Source organism: Vanellus vanellus (genome assembly GCF_965231255.1).
Source record: "Vanellus vanellus genome assembly, chromosome: 2".
In the NCBI taxonomy this organism is placed as follows: domain Eukaryota; kingdom Metazoa; phylum Chordata; class Aves; order Charadriiformes; family Charadriidae; genus Vanellus; species Vanellus vanellus.
Window position 1 is genome coordinate 27,067,907 of NC_138906.1, and position 16,424 is coordinate 27,084,330.

General features: G+C 41.5%; 1 protein-coding gene across 1 annotated transcript; it reads right to left on the reverse strand.

The window, feature by feature from the left end:
• Positions 1 to 455: 455 nt before the first annotated feature.
• On the reverse strand, positions 456 to 5,254 carry SAMD9L (sterile alpha motif domain containing 9 like; the record flags this gene model as incomplete). Its single annotated transcript, XM_082479139.1, has 1 exon — positions 456 to 5,254. One exon carries the CDS (start codon positions 5,252 to 5,254, stop codon positions 473 to 475), a length of 4,782 nt encoding a protein of 1,593 aa, XP_082335265.1. The 3' UTR covers positions 456 to 472.
• Positions 5,255 to 16,424: the final 11,170 nt, after the last annotated feature.

Sequence of the window (16,424 nt, forward strand, 5' to 3'; positions counted from 1 at the left end):
TGTCTAAACATAGCAGGCAGTTTTATACATGTGAGGAAGGCAGTGCAATCAATGACCACTTTAAGCATTTAAATTGCCAGTTTTTACAAGGATCAAAATAGCTAGCGAGGTAGGTGGGTTCTTAAAAGCGATGGTATTTAAATATAATATTTTCAAAAAACTCTTTTAAAATCCTCTTTTTTTTTTTTTTTTTAATCATTTCTCATATTGTTAGCAACCACAGAACTTTGAGTAGCTAGTGACCAGTCTACAGGACTAACTGCACCAACATTTCAGTTTGACTGACTGTCCAAACAGCAGTTATGACAGCAGGGAGACAACTCTGCATGGGACTGAATGACTAATATAGTGAAGAAGGAAATATAATGGACAGCCTGAGCTTGTCATTTGCAATTGTCAACTCAAAAAACCCACCCACAAACCACAGCCCAGTTAAAGGATAATTTTGCCTGAAAAAGCCTTGTAGCAATACCTATTGTTTTAGTGACAGACTTTGTGTGTTGTATGCCAGGAGACCAGCAATGGAAAACCCAAGGTAGAAAGACACTCTTCGTATGTTTGGGTCATTTTTCAATAGGCATGAGGGAACAGGCTGCACTGGTATCCGAATGGTTTCATTGCGGCCATAGTCTATGTAGATAACCTTACCCTCAGCTCTTCCATCCAAAGGAAGCAAAAGGTCTTGAACAGCCTGTTCCTTCCAGATATTTTCACTCTGCCAGAGGGAATTCAGCTCCTGTTCTGAAAGTGAACTGAAAAGCTGATCTATTTTTCCTTTGTGAACAAATCTGTTCAGGCCACTGCCTTTCGCCAGATAGAAAAGAGCCAGAGGGTGCCTGGAACGATGCAGAGTTCCATAGAGCTCTTTGAAAGACTCACTTAAGCATCTAATAAAGGTTTCCATTTTCCTGGAATCTTCATCTAGTTGTTTTATATTTTGGGGCCAGAACAACAAGGAGGCTAGGAAGAAAGGCTCTACACACTGTGAAGTTGGTTCCACTTCCTGTAGAATGCTTAGAAGCAGGTTTCTCAGCACCTCAGAGGGATATAACTTAGCAGATTTAGGTTTAATGCAGTTCAGAACAACATTTGCCAAAATCAAATTCTGTTTGTCTTTCAAAGTTGCTTGTGCGTTCTCTGCACACAAAAATGCATATGCTTCTACTATGATTTCTATTTCTCTGTCAGCATTTTGGTGATTTCTGTGGAGGTATTCCAAAATGCCAGAAAACGAGCCTGCTTTGGAAGCCTCCACAGTGTCCCTGTATGCTTCTATGTACTGGGCCATGGTCCGCTTTGAGACCTGTTCACATTTCAGTTGCTCAAAACGTAAATCACAAAATATTTCCCTGTATTTGGTAAAACGGTCTTGAACCTTCTCATACAATTTTGCTTCTACAATTTCTTTTTCATTGGTGTGTGGTTTGAAAAACACAAAGTAGTCTTCAAAAAAGTCAAATGCCCTTTTCAACCGTGATCGCAAACTACATAAAAAGTTGGAATGACATTTAAGAACCTTGAGCATTTCCCTCCCTGTGTTAGGGTTATCAACATTCAAACCACCATTTCCTGATAGATACTTTGTCATATTTTTTCTACACTGTAAGTCTGTTTTGCTGAAGAAAGGAACATGCCAAAGGACATCAATAACATAAAGACCAGTTTCTATCTCTCCCTGATAACCAGCAGTATTGTATATTTGAGACTTTCTTTTAGGCTTTTGATGCTGCAGATGTTGTTCATTGTCTGCATTTTCAGCTTGCCACTGAGATTCTCTGAAAGCTTGTGAAGCGTTCTCAGCAAGCTCTAGCAAGTATTCCAGATCCTCAGCTGTCAGGACTGAACTCTTTGCTTTGCACTCTACATGGTGTCTTAGCTTACTTTTAAAGACTTGACCTAATGTATCGGATATGTATGAATTGTGTGGTGCTCTTTGTTTGGCTTCTTTGGCCCAGTATAATGCAGAGTCAAAATCCCTTTCTTTAATGTAGAAGTATCTTGCTAAGGCTTGGCAAACGTAACCATTTTGCTCAAATCTAGTGGATGCTTGTTTTAACACATACTCCACGTTACCACACTTCTCTTCCCTATGAATGGCTTCAATTAAGGGGGAAAACAAAGTGTCTGACTCGTCGCCATGTTCTTTGCGCTGTCTAGTAATCAATAGGGTTTGTATATCACGGATAAGTTTGTCTTGCTTTAACAAAGTCTTATAAAATAAATCTTCTTTCAGTAACTGCAATGTAATTTGACTTTTAGGCAAGTCATAGGTTAGTTTCAATTCTGTTAGGCAGTGAGATGCTATCAATGGGTGAATGATACGAAGACCTTTGTATCTTGCGTAGTCATACACCTGATCATATATTAGAATATTGGAACAAATTCCCATCTTTTCTATCAATTTGTCTTTACTGCAGCCAATCTCTTGAGAATTAATTCCTAAGAATTCTTCACATAGTGATATTGAAACTACAGCTGTTCTTACATATGAGTTTAACAGTGTTAGATAGCAAACAAGTTGCACTGGTTTAGAGGCAGTATTCAAGTTACGCAAGGTATTTTTTACCACTTTTTCTATGTACTGTGGATCGAAGTTTTTCTTCATAATCATAAAAGAATAGAAATTGTCAGGATTTGGATGCATCTTTTGAATATATTGTAGTTTCTGATCAAAGGCCCTTTGCTCTTTTTCGGAAAGCATATGTTTTAAAGAAGTACTGTTCAAGAAATTGATTGTTGAACTTTCATCAGGATTCTGAGATCTCATACAGTTTAGAATGATCACTAAAGGGGTTACATACCGAATGCATTTTTCTGTTAGAGCCGCCTGAATTTCTTTCTGCAGAAAATAGACATTTTCTTGGTCTTCAAAATCATCCACAAGAAGTAATACTGGCAAATAGCCTGTGTCGTTGTTTGCTCCACAGGTGAGTAAAGTTGTCAGCTGTGTCCCGAAATCACTTGTTTTGTTTTTCAGAACAGCGCATCTGAATCGCTTCCGGAGATCCCAAAGGATATGCATAGCTAATGTTGTCCCACCACAGCCTGGGTGGTGGTAAAGGTTGATAATTTTTACAGGTGATTGATTTGGACTGTCAGCTGAAGACACAATTAGGTGTTCAAGCTTTTCATAACTGTCCCTTCTGATAAAATCTGAAGTATACTTTTCAGAAGAAAAATAGAAATTCCACCATGATACTTTACCACCTCGATAAAAAACTTCTTCCCGCTCTTTCAGGAAATTTTTGAATTTATCTTTCTCTTTCTCTATTCCTGTGTCTTTGCATTCATTTTCACAAAGTATTTCCAATGCTGCCATGGAGTCTTCTTCCTTCTTTACAAGAACGGTAGAAAGACCAACAGAGGGCAGAAGTCTTACGGAAGACTGTGTCACTGATTTTAATTTCACAATGGTACCATTTACCATTTGCAGGGATAAATTAGAAACACATTTGTTTGAAAGTTCTTCTTCACTAACGCCTCTGGCATGCAGAAGATCTTTCCATCGCTGGTACGTACCTGCACCAATGCAAATGCAGACCATGGATTCTAGTCCTTTTAATTCTTGGTAAAATGTCATAAAAGTCTCAGTAAGGGGATCCGCTGAATCTTCCACTGTGGAAAGCAAAAGAAACACTACTAAAAACTTTCCACTCTGCTTTACATCTTTGTGTGAAAGAAATGAAATCATTTTTCTGACACCAGCAGCTCTGTCTCGTTGCCATGAAGTGGGATCTAATGGTAGTTTGTTATTGCCTTTGAAGTCAGATCCACCATTGCATAAAATCCAGTTGGTCTCCTGATGCAGTTTCAGCTTTGCAGCTTGTTCAGAAATTGGACCCACCACGTTTTCATAATAATCTGGGAAGTAAAGTTTAGCATTTTGATTTTTTTTGTAAGCATTGAACACACCATTCATTTCTGATTCAAAATCAAAGTCAAGCACAGCAAACCATTTGATTTCCTGTAAAAAGTCTAAGTACAAAGTTTGACTTGGGTGGCACTTGTTTGTTACCAAAATGTAATAGTCATAATAAGAGCTATCTAGTGAGTCCCTGTTACCTGTGAGCAGACTAACTAGCTTTAATCCTTCATTCTTTGACTTCCTTTGCTTTAAGTTGTATTCTTCCTCTGCTCTTTTACGAGAAACTGCTAAAGATGTCAAGGTACCTTTAAAAGTTTCAAATTCTTTTGTATTTTGAATATTTTTGGAACTAGCTCTATCCCGGATGAAGACAGCTTTTTTCCAACTCTTAGTCTTATATTCGTATGTGTTGGTACAGAAATATTTTGCTCCACAGATGTAGTGTTTGGGAACCACATCTATTTCAATGACAACCTTATGTGATGGAGTTCCATTTTCTAATAATACTTCCACAAATCTAGGTTCTCTAATGCAATCTTTTGCAATGCTGATGTACTGCCCATGAAAGTACTTTCCGATGTATTGATTCAAATGGTCAACATATGCTGCTGTATTGGTAACTTTCATTCCTTCAATTTCCCCATGCGGATTGTCACGTACTCCAAAATGAATAGTGCCGTTTGTGCGGGAGTTCATGCAGGCCGCAGCAAATCTAAAGACTTCATTGCTAAATTTCATCATGATATCCTCATCTGCTGTCTTCTCTGTGTTGGTAAGTAATTTGAATTCATGTGCTGGATCAATGAGATTGAGGGGCCCTGTTTCAGGGACATTAAGAATACTATACTCTATGTATCGAGTACCATCACTGAAATTATCAAAAGGATATGGCATACACATCCTCCCAGTTGGGTGCTGGTTGCTTGACAGCGCCTTCTCTGATACATTCTCTTTGTCAGCTGACTTCATTGCTTTTTCATCTTCTATGGGCTCCATCTTAGAATCCTGCAGTGTACTGGAAGTAAGTGACCCATATGTCTTCTTGCACGCCTTTGCAATTTCTCCATCTTCTCCTTCTCCATCAAAACTTTGTCCAGCGCTTTCTTGATCCAAAGCCTGGTTTGAACCTTTAGCTAGAATGTCATGCTCCTTCAGGAAATATGTTATTTGAAGAGCAGGCCCAAGAGGTATGCCCATTTGCACAAAATCTGATTTAGTCATCAGTTTCAAAGTAAAGCCAGTCACATCTTGGTTAAACAGGATTTCTGCGTATTTCTGGTCAATCTTAACAACTTCAATCACCCATTGTTTCACTTCTTCTTTTGTCAACTGTTCAATATGTTGATGTGAATGTGATTTCTCCTTTTTTTCAGTGTTTGCATTTTCCATTCTCTAAGGAAAAAAACGACAAAATTACTAAACAAGTGATTTATAATAGCCTATTAACTGAATAACATGTATTTCCTTGCTGTTATCAACCATTAATATCTTTGTTAGTGTCATCTGCCACATGAAATACAACAGTTTGATTAGGAGACGTCGTGGGAATGTGATGTAAGATCATATATAAAGCATTAGCTACTCATAAGAGACAGGTTTATTACGGAATAATTTTATTTTAATCCTGTTTTCAAACCAATTCTGTGGCTGACACTACACAAAAATTGTGACTGATACCTATTTGTGGTTATTTGGACACCTATTTGTGATTGTATGGACCATCCAGTAATAAAACAAAATAAATAAAACATAAAATCATAGAATATCCTGAGTTGGAGGGGACCCACGAGGATCATTGATTTCAACTCCTGACTCCATACCAGGCAACCTAAAAGTTAAACCATGTATCTAAGAGCATTGGCCAAACACATCTTGAACACTAACAGGTTTTGGGCCATGACCACTTCCCTGTGGAGCTTGTTCCAGTGCTTGACCACCCCCTCAGTGAAGAATTTTTTTCTAATATCCAATCTGAACGGCAGCTTTAAGCCGTTCCCTCATGTCCTATCACTGGACATCAGACAGAAGAGATCAGCACCTCCGTTTCTGCTCCTCCTCAAAAGAAATTTGTAGACAGCAATGAGGTCACCTTGCACTCTCCTCTCTTCTAACACAAACAAGCCTAGTATCCTCAGCTGCTCCTCATAAGTCATGCCCTCTACTGCTTACACCATCTTTGTTTCCCTCCTTTGGACACATTCTAATATTTATATTAGTTTCAGAGTTGGAAGGGACCTCTAGAGATCATCTAGTCCAACTCCCCTGCTACGGCAAGATTGCCTAGAGCACGTTACTCAGAACTTCATCCAGGCGGGTCTTGAAAATCTCCAGAGAAGGGGACTCCACAACCTCCCTGGGCAGCCTGTGCCAGTGCTCTGTCACCCTCACCGTAAAGCAGTTTTTCCGTGTATTTGAACGGAACTTCCTATATGTGTTTATATTTATATAATATATTATGGAGCCCAAAACTGCACACAGTACTCAAGGCAAGGCCACACCAATGTTAAGTATAGTGCAACAATCACTTTTTTTGACCAGTTCACTGTACGATGCCTAATGCACCCCAGGATACGGTTGGCCTTTTGGCCACCAGGGCACAATGTTGATTCTTTTTGTGCTTACCATCACCCAAAACTCCCAGATCTGTGGCTGGACTACACTCTGCAGGGCTCCGTTCTAGCCTCTTGTCCTCCAATCTATATGTACAACCAGGATTACACTGTCCCAGGTGCAGAATCTGGCATTTGTCCTCAACAAATTTCATAGTGTTGGTGACTGCCCAGCAATCTAATCTACCAACATCTTTCTGTAAGGCCTCTCAATCAATGATGCCTATTAATTTAGTAACATTGGCAGACTTGCTTAGTGTGCACTCAACTCCTGTGTGCAGGTCATTGATAAAAACACTGAAGAGAACTGGCTCTAAAATTGAGCCCTGGAGAACACCACTAGTGACTGGCCAACAGCCAGACGTTACTCCATTTACTACAATGCTTTGAATCCAACCCTTCAGCCAATTGTTCACCCATCATTTTGTGTACGTCACTAATGGGTCTCATGAAGTTCCCAGTTTGGTGAAGAAGAAAAATGAACCGCACACAGAAATGCAACCTTTTTTTTTACCCTGAGGTGTGGTTAGGTACAGAATTTGCTTAAATAACAGTGCAAAGAGACATTGGGGTGGAAAGGTACTGCTGTGATTACTTAGCTGTTGCTGTTGCAAATGGAAGGAAAATCTTTTCTGTATTACCTTTTCAGTACCTTTTGCGTTCACTACGTTTTCTCAAATTAAACAAAAGCAAATAGTTCAGCAGCATTTGTGGATATAAGTGACAGGAAGAAGAGCATCTTGCAATCCACTTGGTCTTAATAAATGTGGACTTTTTTGCAAAAGCTTTAAAGAAATAAAATAATTTCCCCTAATAGTGTCTAATTTTACTTTATTCTCTCAGTTGCCTTCAGAGAATTATATTCCTTCATCTGAAATTTTTACTTTATGAAATTGCACCCAGCTACAGTTGTTGCATTAGTGGTAATGGTCTCCTCCATGCATCTTTTCTTATTCGTAGCTGAATGTTCCTGAGAGAAAATGACTTCTTAGATTTTTTCAGTGAAATTTTGTTTTCTGAACGAAGACTTGGTTAACTAAGCCACCCTGGTGACATGCTTTCCTCAATCTGTTATTTGATTTCCTAAACTGTCAACTTCAACAAGAAGCCATATTAAAGATATCTTATAGCTAGTGCAGAAAAACAGCTGTCCTACCTTTGGTGAAGCTGCTTCCTGATGTAACTAATGAACTGTGAGAGCAGAGAAAAAGGTGGGACTGCGAACTACGGAAGCCTGCAGTTGCGTTGTCTTTTAACAGACCCTCCCTTTTGCTCACAGAAAAAAAAAAACCAACTAGTTTCTAGTTCTTTAAAATGCCACTACGGTAAGCATATATTGTCAAAAATTGAGGGTGCAGGGGGAAAGAAGCTCGGTGTTTTCATTCCATGACTGAAGTACTTATCGTATTCACCAGTGACTCCACCCAGGGTATCTAAAAGCTGAGAAAAGAAACTGAAACTAAAGCACTTCTGCTCAGTGACAGCATTCAACCCAGCAACGTAAAAGTATGATTTTATTTCCCACCAAACTTCTACTTTCTAACTGAGGTACAATTTACTCCTAACATAAAAGCAAACGTTTTTATGTCCTTAAAACAGTTACTCCGTGTTTTAGTGTTTGCAACGCCGCTAATGAGATAAAGTTTCAGAATGGGGTATTTTCATTTCCTAGGCTTCACGTAGTGTTTCTAGGTTTCATGTTACTGACTAGTTAATGATTCTGGCCAACTGAAACACTTTAAATATGTCCTTTTCCAACATGGAACAACTCTATCATATTATTTCTGCAGAATAATTTCTTTGAGGACATATTTGTCAGGATTATTTCACTGTAATCTCATAACAACCACTTTTCATGTGCAGACATTTAACAGATTTGGAAGAGTTTATTTTAGTAGATTATAGATCATTTTATATATAAAATTGATGTCTTAAAAAATGGTATTAGACTAAGCCATCAGATCTTCATAAATTATTCCAGCCTAGAAGAAAATATGTGCATACTTACTGTAACTGGTCTGTTCTGCAGGATTTTTTCGTATAATTGTTCAACACATGTATTTTGTTCAAGCAGGAAACCCAACAGCTAAAATTCAGTTGAGCTGCTCTTCTAAAATATGGGAAAAAAACCTAAAATTAGTTTATAAACTTCTAATAGAAGTCTGGGGTAAGAAACAGCGGGAAGGAAAGAGCATCAATAGACACACGATCAGTTTTTACCAGTGGCAAACACCCATCTCTAGAGGAGAGAAATGACAGTGCCCGCTAGAGAATATTTATAACACCTTACCTTTTCCTTGCATACTTCTAATTTACCCTTCATCACAGTGTCTAAATGCTGTAGACTGGGCAAGTCAGAAGCTGGGCGTTGCAGAGAAATAGGAGGAAATAGATGCTGGGTGTTTGGGAGGTTCTACTGCTCTCATCCCCTTTTGCTTTCTCTTTTAGCAACCAAAGTTGCTTCTGGTCTGCCTCTTCCTAACTTCCTGTTTGGGAAATCACTGTTCTCTTAGGAAATTAATGCAAGAATTCTGTTCTAGGATGCCTTTATTAAAACACTTACCCAGCACTCTCTTGAGCTGCTATCCAGAAACTCTTAAAACACTTGCACAGCACTCTCTTGAGCTGCTATCCAGAAACTTGAGAAGTTAGGAAACACTGACTGAGCAATACTTATCTAATAAAATGCAAGTAATCAGAGATATGGTCTTAAACCAGCTGGACTTTCCTAGAATGAGGGGGGAAAAAGGGAAATAATCCAAGAGATGCTTTTGAGAAATGTGATTTTTTTTTTTTTTAATAATCAGGCTTAGTGAATTGCTTCTCATCTTGGTTGCTTGATTTCCCGCACTGCAAATACATTAGTTTATTCCTAGTCTCCTTCTTTGGAGCAAACAACTGGTTTGATGTGAAGGGTAGCTTGGGTATAGTTCTGTGGACAGTTTACTCCAGAAATGTTTTCCCTTTGGCTGTGTGCTTGTATTGCACTCTACCATCCTCCAGCGCCCAATGAACAAGCTTTATGTTGTAATACCCTGCTATTGACTGATTCTACTTTCAATGTTTCACAGTACCAACACTGATCTTACAATACCTTATTCTACTGACCATTTGCCATCACCCTGTTTTTTCATCCTTTGCCGTTGACTGTCTTGAATGACCATGATAAGCAGCAAGCATCTGAGGAAGGTAACAATGATCATTACAACACATTTGTTTTAAAAGGTGGCAGCAAGAGTGCTTGTACTAGCGGTTTTGTGTCCAACCCCACAGATGAAGAGGTTGAAAATCCTTGTATTGGGTGTAAAGACCCACATTGGAGCAGTATATGAAGGACTGCAGCCTGTGGGAAGGACTCAAACTGGGACAGCAGAACAATGTGAGGAGGAAGGAGCAGCAGAGAAAAATAGCTGTGGACTGACCAAACTTATGAATTGACCACAGCCCCCCATTCCCCATCCCCCTGCACCGCTTGGGATGGTAGAGGGAAGAGGTGGAAGGGTTGGGAAAGGAGTGAAGTTGTGGCTGGGAAAATGGATTATGTTGGAGGGAAGTTGTTCTAGGTTTTTTCCTTATTTCTCACCCCAACTCTATTTTAATTGACAATGACGCAAGGATTGGGAAAATGAAGAACCACCCACTGTAGGTGAAGATCAAGTGCGAGACCACCTGAGGAACCTGAAGGTGCACAAGTCCATGGGACCTGATGAGATACATCCGCGGGTCCTGAGGGAACTGGCTGATGAAGTTGCTAAGCCACTAGCCATCATATTAGAGAAGTTGTGGCAGTCTGGCAAGGTTCCTGCCGACTGGAAAAGGGGAAACATAACCCCTATTTTCAAAAAGGGAAATAAGGAAGACCCAGGGAACTACAGGCCAGTCAGTCTCACCTCTGTGCCTGGCAAGATCATGGAGCAAATCCTCCTAGAAACTCTGCTGAGGCACATAGAAAACAAGGAGGTGATTGGTGACAGTCAGCATGGCTTCACCAAGGGCAAGTCATGCCTGACAAATTTGGTGGCCTTCTACAAAGGGGTTACAGCGGCAGTGGACAAGGGAAGATCAACTGATGTCATCTACCTGGACTTGTGCAAAGCTTTTGACACTGTTCCACACGATATCCTGGTCTCTAAATTGAAGAGACATGGATTCGACAAATGGACCACTTGGTGGATACAGAATTGGCTGGATGGTCGCACTCAGAGTTGCGGTCAACAGCTCGATGTCCAAGTGGAGTGCAGTGACGAATGGCGTTCCTCAGGGGTCGGTACTGGGACCTGTACTGTTCAACATCTTTGTTGGCGACGTGGACAGTGGGGTCGAGTGCACCCTCAGCAAGTTTGCCAATGATACCAAGTTCTTTGGTGAGGTAGACACGCTGGAGGAAAGGGATGCCATCCAGAGGGACCTGGACAGGCTGGAGAGGTGGGCCCAAGCCAACCTCATGCAGTTCAACAAGGCCAAGTGCAAGGTCTTACATCTGGGTCAGGGCAATCCCAAGCACAAATAGTGGCTTGGCGGGGAGTGGCTGGAGAGTAGCCCTGAGGAGAAGGACCTGGGAGTGCTGATTGACAAGAAGCTCAACATGAGCCAGCAATGTGCGATTGCAGCCCAGAAGGCTAACCGTATCCTGGGCTGCATCAAAAGAAGTGTGGTCAGCACGTCAAAGCCCCTCTGCTCCACTCTCGTGAGACCCCACCTGGAGTACTGCATCCAGCTCTGGAATCCCCAACATAAGAAGGACACACTGGAGTGTGTCCAGAGGAGAGCCATGAGGATGATCCGAGGGCTGGAGCACCTCTGCTATAAGGAGAGGCTGAAAGAGTTGGGGCTGTTCAGCCTGGAGAAGAGAAGGTTCCAGGGAGATCTTATTGCGGCCTTCCAGTACCTAAAGGGGGCCTACAGGAGAGCTGGGGAAGGACTTTTTACTCAGGCATGTAGTGATAGGACGAGCGGGAATGGCTTTAAACTGGAAGAGGGCAGGTTTAGATTAAACATTAGGAAGAAATTTTTCACTTTGAGGGTGGTAAGGTTGCCCAGAGAGGTTGTTGAGGCCCCACCCCTGGAGGTGTTCAAGGCCAGGCTGGACGTGGTCTTGGGCAACCTAGTCTAGTGGGAGGTGTCCCTGCCTATGGCAGGGGGGTTGGAACTTGATAATCTTCAAGGTCCTTTCCAACCTAAACCATTCTATGATTCTATGAATTAAATTATCTTTTCCAAAGTCAGGTCTGTTTTGCCCATAATGGTAGTTATGTCCCTGTCTTTTTCCTGACACAGGAGCTTTAGCATCTTATTTTCTCCCCTATCCTGCTGAGGAGGGGGAGTGAGAGGGTGGCTGGGTGGTCATCTAGCAGCCAGCCAAAGTCAACCCACCACCATCCTTCAGAATGATATCTGTTCTGAGACCAACTGGGTGAGGTCACTAGGGTACTGAGAGTTTTAGAAAGCAAACAGCACCTTCCAGCCACCACAAGGCCAGCTGTGGAAAAGGCAGCTGTTGATGCTGATCATACTAGTATTGCTTTCTATCCTTATATGCTTCCCTATGTACTTTAGCTACGTGTGTTTCTTAAATCCTGGCATGCACCTGTCTGCTATTGCAGAAATTCAACACTACCTGTTGAATCCCTAATTCCTACACTTTTCAGGAATGTATCCTCGGCAGATAGAATGGTATAGATATACATTAAACACTCCCATATATTGTCATGTCAAGGCCAAGCAAGGGATACAAACTAATGCTTGATGTGATGCAATAAAAACATCACCTTTCCAGGGTATGGTGCAGGTCTGACATTATTTTAAACACGCTGGTCTGAAAAAAAAAACATAAGAAATAATAATTCTGTCTTTGACTCAGCACGTGGGACTCAGAGAACACCAAGTGCCATGAAGTGCAGCATCCACTTTAGATGCTGCTGGCCCTGAGCTCTGGATGTGAACCATTGCTGCACCCTTTTGCTTGGGGAAGAGCAACTGCTTTCTCTGGCAGATGCCTTTGTTTATCGAGGCATAGCCTGCTTCCCTGGAGATCATTAAAGTTTTCTCCCTGTCGCTGTGTGTGCTCGCTGAGGCAGCTGGTTACTCCTCATCTGTCAAAATCCAAGCAATGCCCAAACTGAGCTGTTGCCCCAGAGGGGCTGGTGAGATTCCCCAGCTTCACCCCAGTTTGTAGGGTCACAGATCTGCTGCCAGTTAGAAGGACTTGCCTGGTTGTCCAGGTTACCTACCCCATGTTCAAGGCTGCTGGCTGGGAGGCCATGCAGATCATATATCGTCATATTAACCATATCATTGCTGGTACACCTGGCTAGCTGTGTCTTCTCATCTATCACTACCACTAATCAGCTTCAATCCTACCAGTCTTGAGAGACAGACTCGTCTTTAGATGCTCTACTGTATGTGCTTTGACTAAGTTGTTCATCCATTGTTTTCACAAGCTTTTTAGGTTGGGATTCTTTTTTTTGTCTTAGCTATTTCCATTAACCAGGTTTGCTGTTTTGGTATGGTATGTCTTCCCTATTTGGCCATCAGCAGCATCCCTTTCCCACAAGTTTTTTCCCTTGAGATGCCATTTGCAGACATTTAAGCATGAAGTTTGTTGATGAGGTTCTCCAGCTGTCCTGGTTTCAGCCGGGAAAGGGTTAATTTTCTTTCTAGTGATTACTGTGAAAGGAATGTCAATCATGCATGTTGGTTTAGTTGTTGCTAAGTGATGTTTATACTTTTTGAGGAGTCTTTTCAGCTTCCCATAGAAGCTGAGGGGGAGCACAGACAGACTGATGGAAAGGCCAGTGGAATATTCTGTACTATAGACATCATGCTCAGTATAGAAATAGAGGTTGGCTGGGAATCAGCGATCACTGCGCTGGAAGATACCAATTCACCGTGCGATGAGAGTGACTTGTGTCATTATTTTTATTGTTGTTATTTTCCTTTTCTGTTATTGTTCTATTAAACTGTCTTTATCTCAACCCACAAGTTTTTTTGCTTTCCCTTTCCCCTCCTTTTCTGCCTCTTCTCTCTGCCCTTCTGCGGGGAAGCGGGGAGAACTGTGTGAGTGGCTGCATGGTCCTAGCTGCTGGCTGGGGTTAAACCACAACACCAGCACAAAATTAACTCTTCTAGAATGACTTCATTATTTATTAAAACGAAAAATCTTATTGTATATCATGTCTTTCCCTGTAGCCTCATTATTCAGCAAAAGTGAGTCAAAAATAGTATCTTGTTTCTCAGTGACTGGTGTGGAAACTCACCACTGAAATCCTCTCCCCTGCTGCACAGGAGTTGTTCTCCTATTTTATTAATATATTCTATTAGTGATTGCCATAATGATACCATTCTTTTTGCATTTTCTTTGCCTATTGAAATTAGGAATCACTGTTCATATCCAGTGTGATCTGTAGAAGAGACTGCCAGCATTCTCAAGATTCCAGTTATAAGAGCTTCCAGATTTGTTTTGATTTCTGCTATTTGCTCTAATTTCTTTATATTTGTCAGATCATTATATGTACAATATTATTCTGTCATTTCAACCTTCACTCTGTCTTATGACAGCTATATTCCATTATTATTACCTCACTGTATTTCTGTTACCTTAATAATTCCTCCTATCACATTGCACATCAACACTTTAAATAATCCAGCCAGCTCCTTGAGCTCTTCTTATTAGTGAAAAAACATTTGCATGATCATTACAAAACTTGTTTCTTCTTCCCTTTTTTTTTGGTAAAAAAAAAAAAAAAAATCAGCACTTTTCTTTTCTCCGTTCCCTAAGTTACTACTCACCCATTTCTTATGGTGGTCCTCCTTGCTGTCCTAGTGATACTTAATGATATTTGTCTGTACCAGCATCTGCTCTGTTTTTCAGGTGTGGAGGTCACACAGAGGTCTCCAGAGCTTTTTCCCTTCGGAGGCAAATAACTTCTGTGTCTACTCTAGCAATAGCCTCTCAACTTTTCTTTAAAAAGACTTACTAGTCACATAGGCCTGCATTTCCCTGCTGCTGATGTGACTGGCCACCTCTCTCATCATTTTCCTGTCATCCTACCTTCAGTTTTTTCTCAACACTTCCTGCATGTTACTCTCCTTCCTTCTATGTTTGTGCTTCCTGAGGCTTCTCTTTAAAGAAGGGAAACGAAACTGAAATGGCAAACGCTAATCAGAAATGCCCACAAATCCATTTACAGTGATCACCGCATTATATTCTTCGTGTTCTTCTGCCTGCTGCCACTGGCCCACAGGAAGATGCATTCCCTGGCATTCACTTAAATTCTCAGTTGCTGAATAGGGAAAGTTGAGTGAACTGCAAATGATCGTTTTCCCTGGGGACGAGTCTTGCAAGTGCTGTAACGCTAATAGCAACCAGTCCAGAGACACAGGACCTGCTAGTCTTTTAGGAGCTGTAGGCAGGCTGGCATAGATCATTTCCACATAGTTCTTGGTTTGTCAGCCGGCAGAACTGATGTTCAGATTGGGACTCACACCAGCCTTGCTCGGCTGTGCACTCTGATGAACTCACAGCCTGAGGGAATCTCCGCAGGCATAAGCCTCTATCTACATAACCTTAGTGCTCTTGTACAGAGCAGCTGTACTCCTTTGATTATTGCAGGCCACTTATCTGTTGAGCCATTCTGTGGGTGTTAGTTTCATTTTCTTAAATTGCTGGCTGTTTCCTGATCGTATGCCATGGTACTGTGTTTCCCTGAGCTGTGTTGTATGGGCTGATGTGACAACCATTCCTTCCCTGCACCAGCATTTAACAGGTGGCTCTTAACCCACCATTCCCCAGCAGCTTGTGATCTCAGTGGGCTTCAAAGCGGTATCATCCTTCCCCTGGTTCTGGCCTCTTCTCTTGCACTGTATGATTGTGTGGTGAGCTGGTCCAAGGAACTGAAGCACTCTGTTACATGTCTGCTTAGTCTATGGACAGATCAGATCTGGTCAGCTTTCTGGGAGGTTGCTTGAGCTTCTTGCAAGTGAGGATTAGACCATACTGGTGGAAGGAGTGGAAGGTGCTGTGAAACTACATACTTGTATGGACATGTGCATTTGCAGGCTACCAAAATCTACACAAACAGCTGAAACTGTTATGCATATTCTTTCGTGTTCTGCAATGTCAGTCAAAGTATGGGGAGGCTCTAACAGGTAATTGTGAAATGGCCCTGATTGCTCGTAACTTGTCTTGTTCTTTCCTGTTATCTTTCGTAAGGTAACTGGCTGCTTAAAAGGCTTGGGCACTGTGATCTGAAACACTGCTGTTACCTGGTTAGCTGCCTTTCTTGGAAATACACAGCTATTCTCCTGTCCTAACAATTTCCCTCTTAGTTTATGACTTTTGTTATAAAATTATACATCACAGCCCTTATTCATATTCCTTGTGGTGGAACTCCTACATAGATGATATCCTTGACTAATGAAGTTAGAGCAAAGACATTTCTTGAGTACTCCTTTTTTTTTTTTTTTGTCCGGTTTCCTAAATAGGTATGGTTGACAACTGGCACCCTGTGTGCCCTTCCTATGCTGGCAGGCAGACAGAGATGATGTCTGAAGCTCAGTGGTATTTTTGTGAAGATACATGCTGCTATGACTGCAGGTTGTGCAAACCTAGCTGATTTAGCTAGCTTGAGTGCTGTGCAGACAGGCGGCGAGGACCCTTGAGGGGCTGGACCCCAACGTACGTTACTTGGGCTACCCCTGAGCTATGTGGCCAGCACTGAACACCTGTGTCCAAGGCACCTGGGGAGTCAGACAACTGGAGGAAGCTGAGCTTGTGTCCTAGCTGCAGATCTGCAATAGACTAGAATAGACTGTTTCAGTTGGAAGGGACCTACAATGATTACCTAGTCCAACTACTGAACCAATTCAGGGCTGACCAAGCTAAAGCACGTTATTAAAGGCATTGTCCACATGTCTCTCAAACACTGACAGGCTTGGGGCATCAACCACCT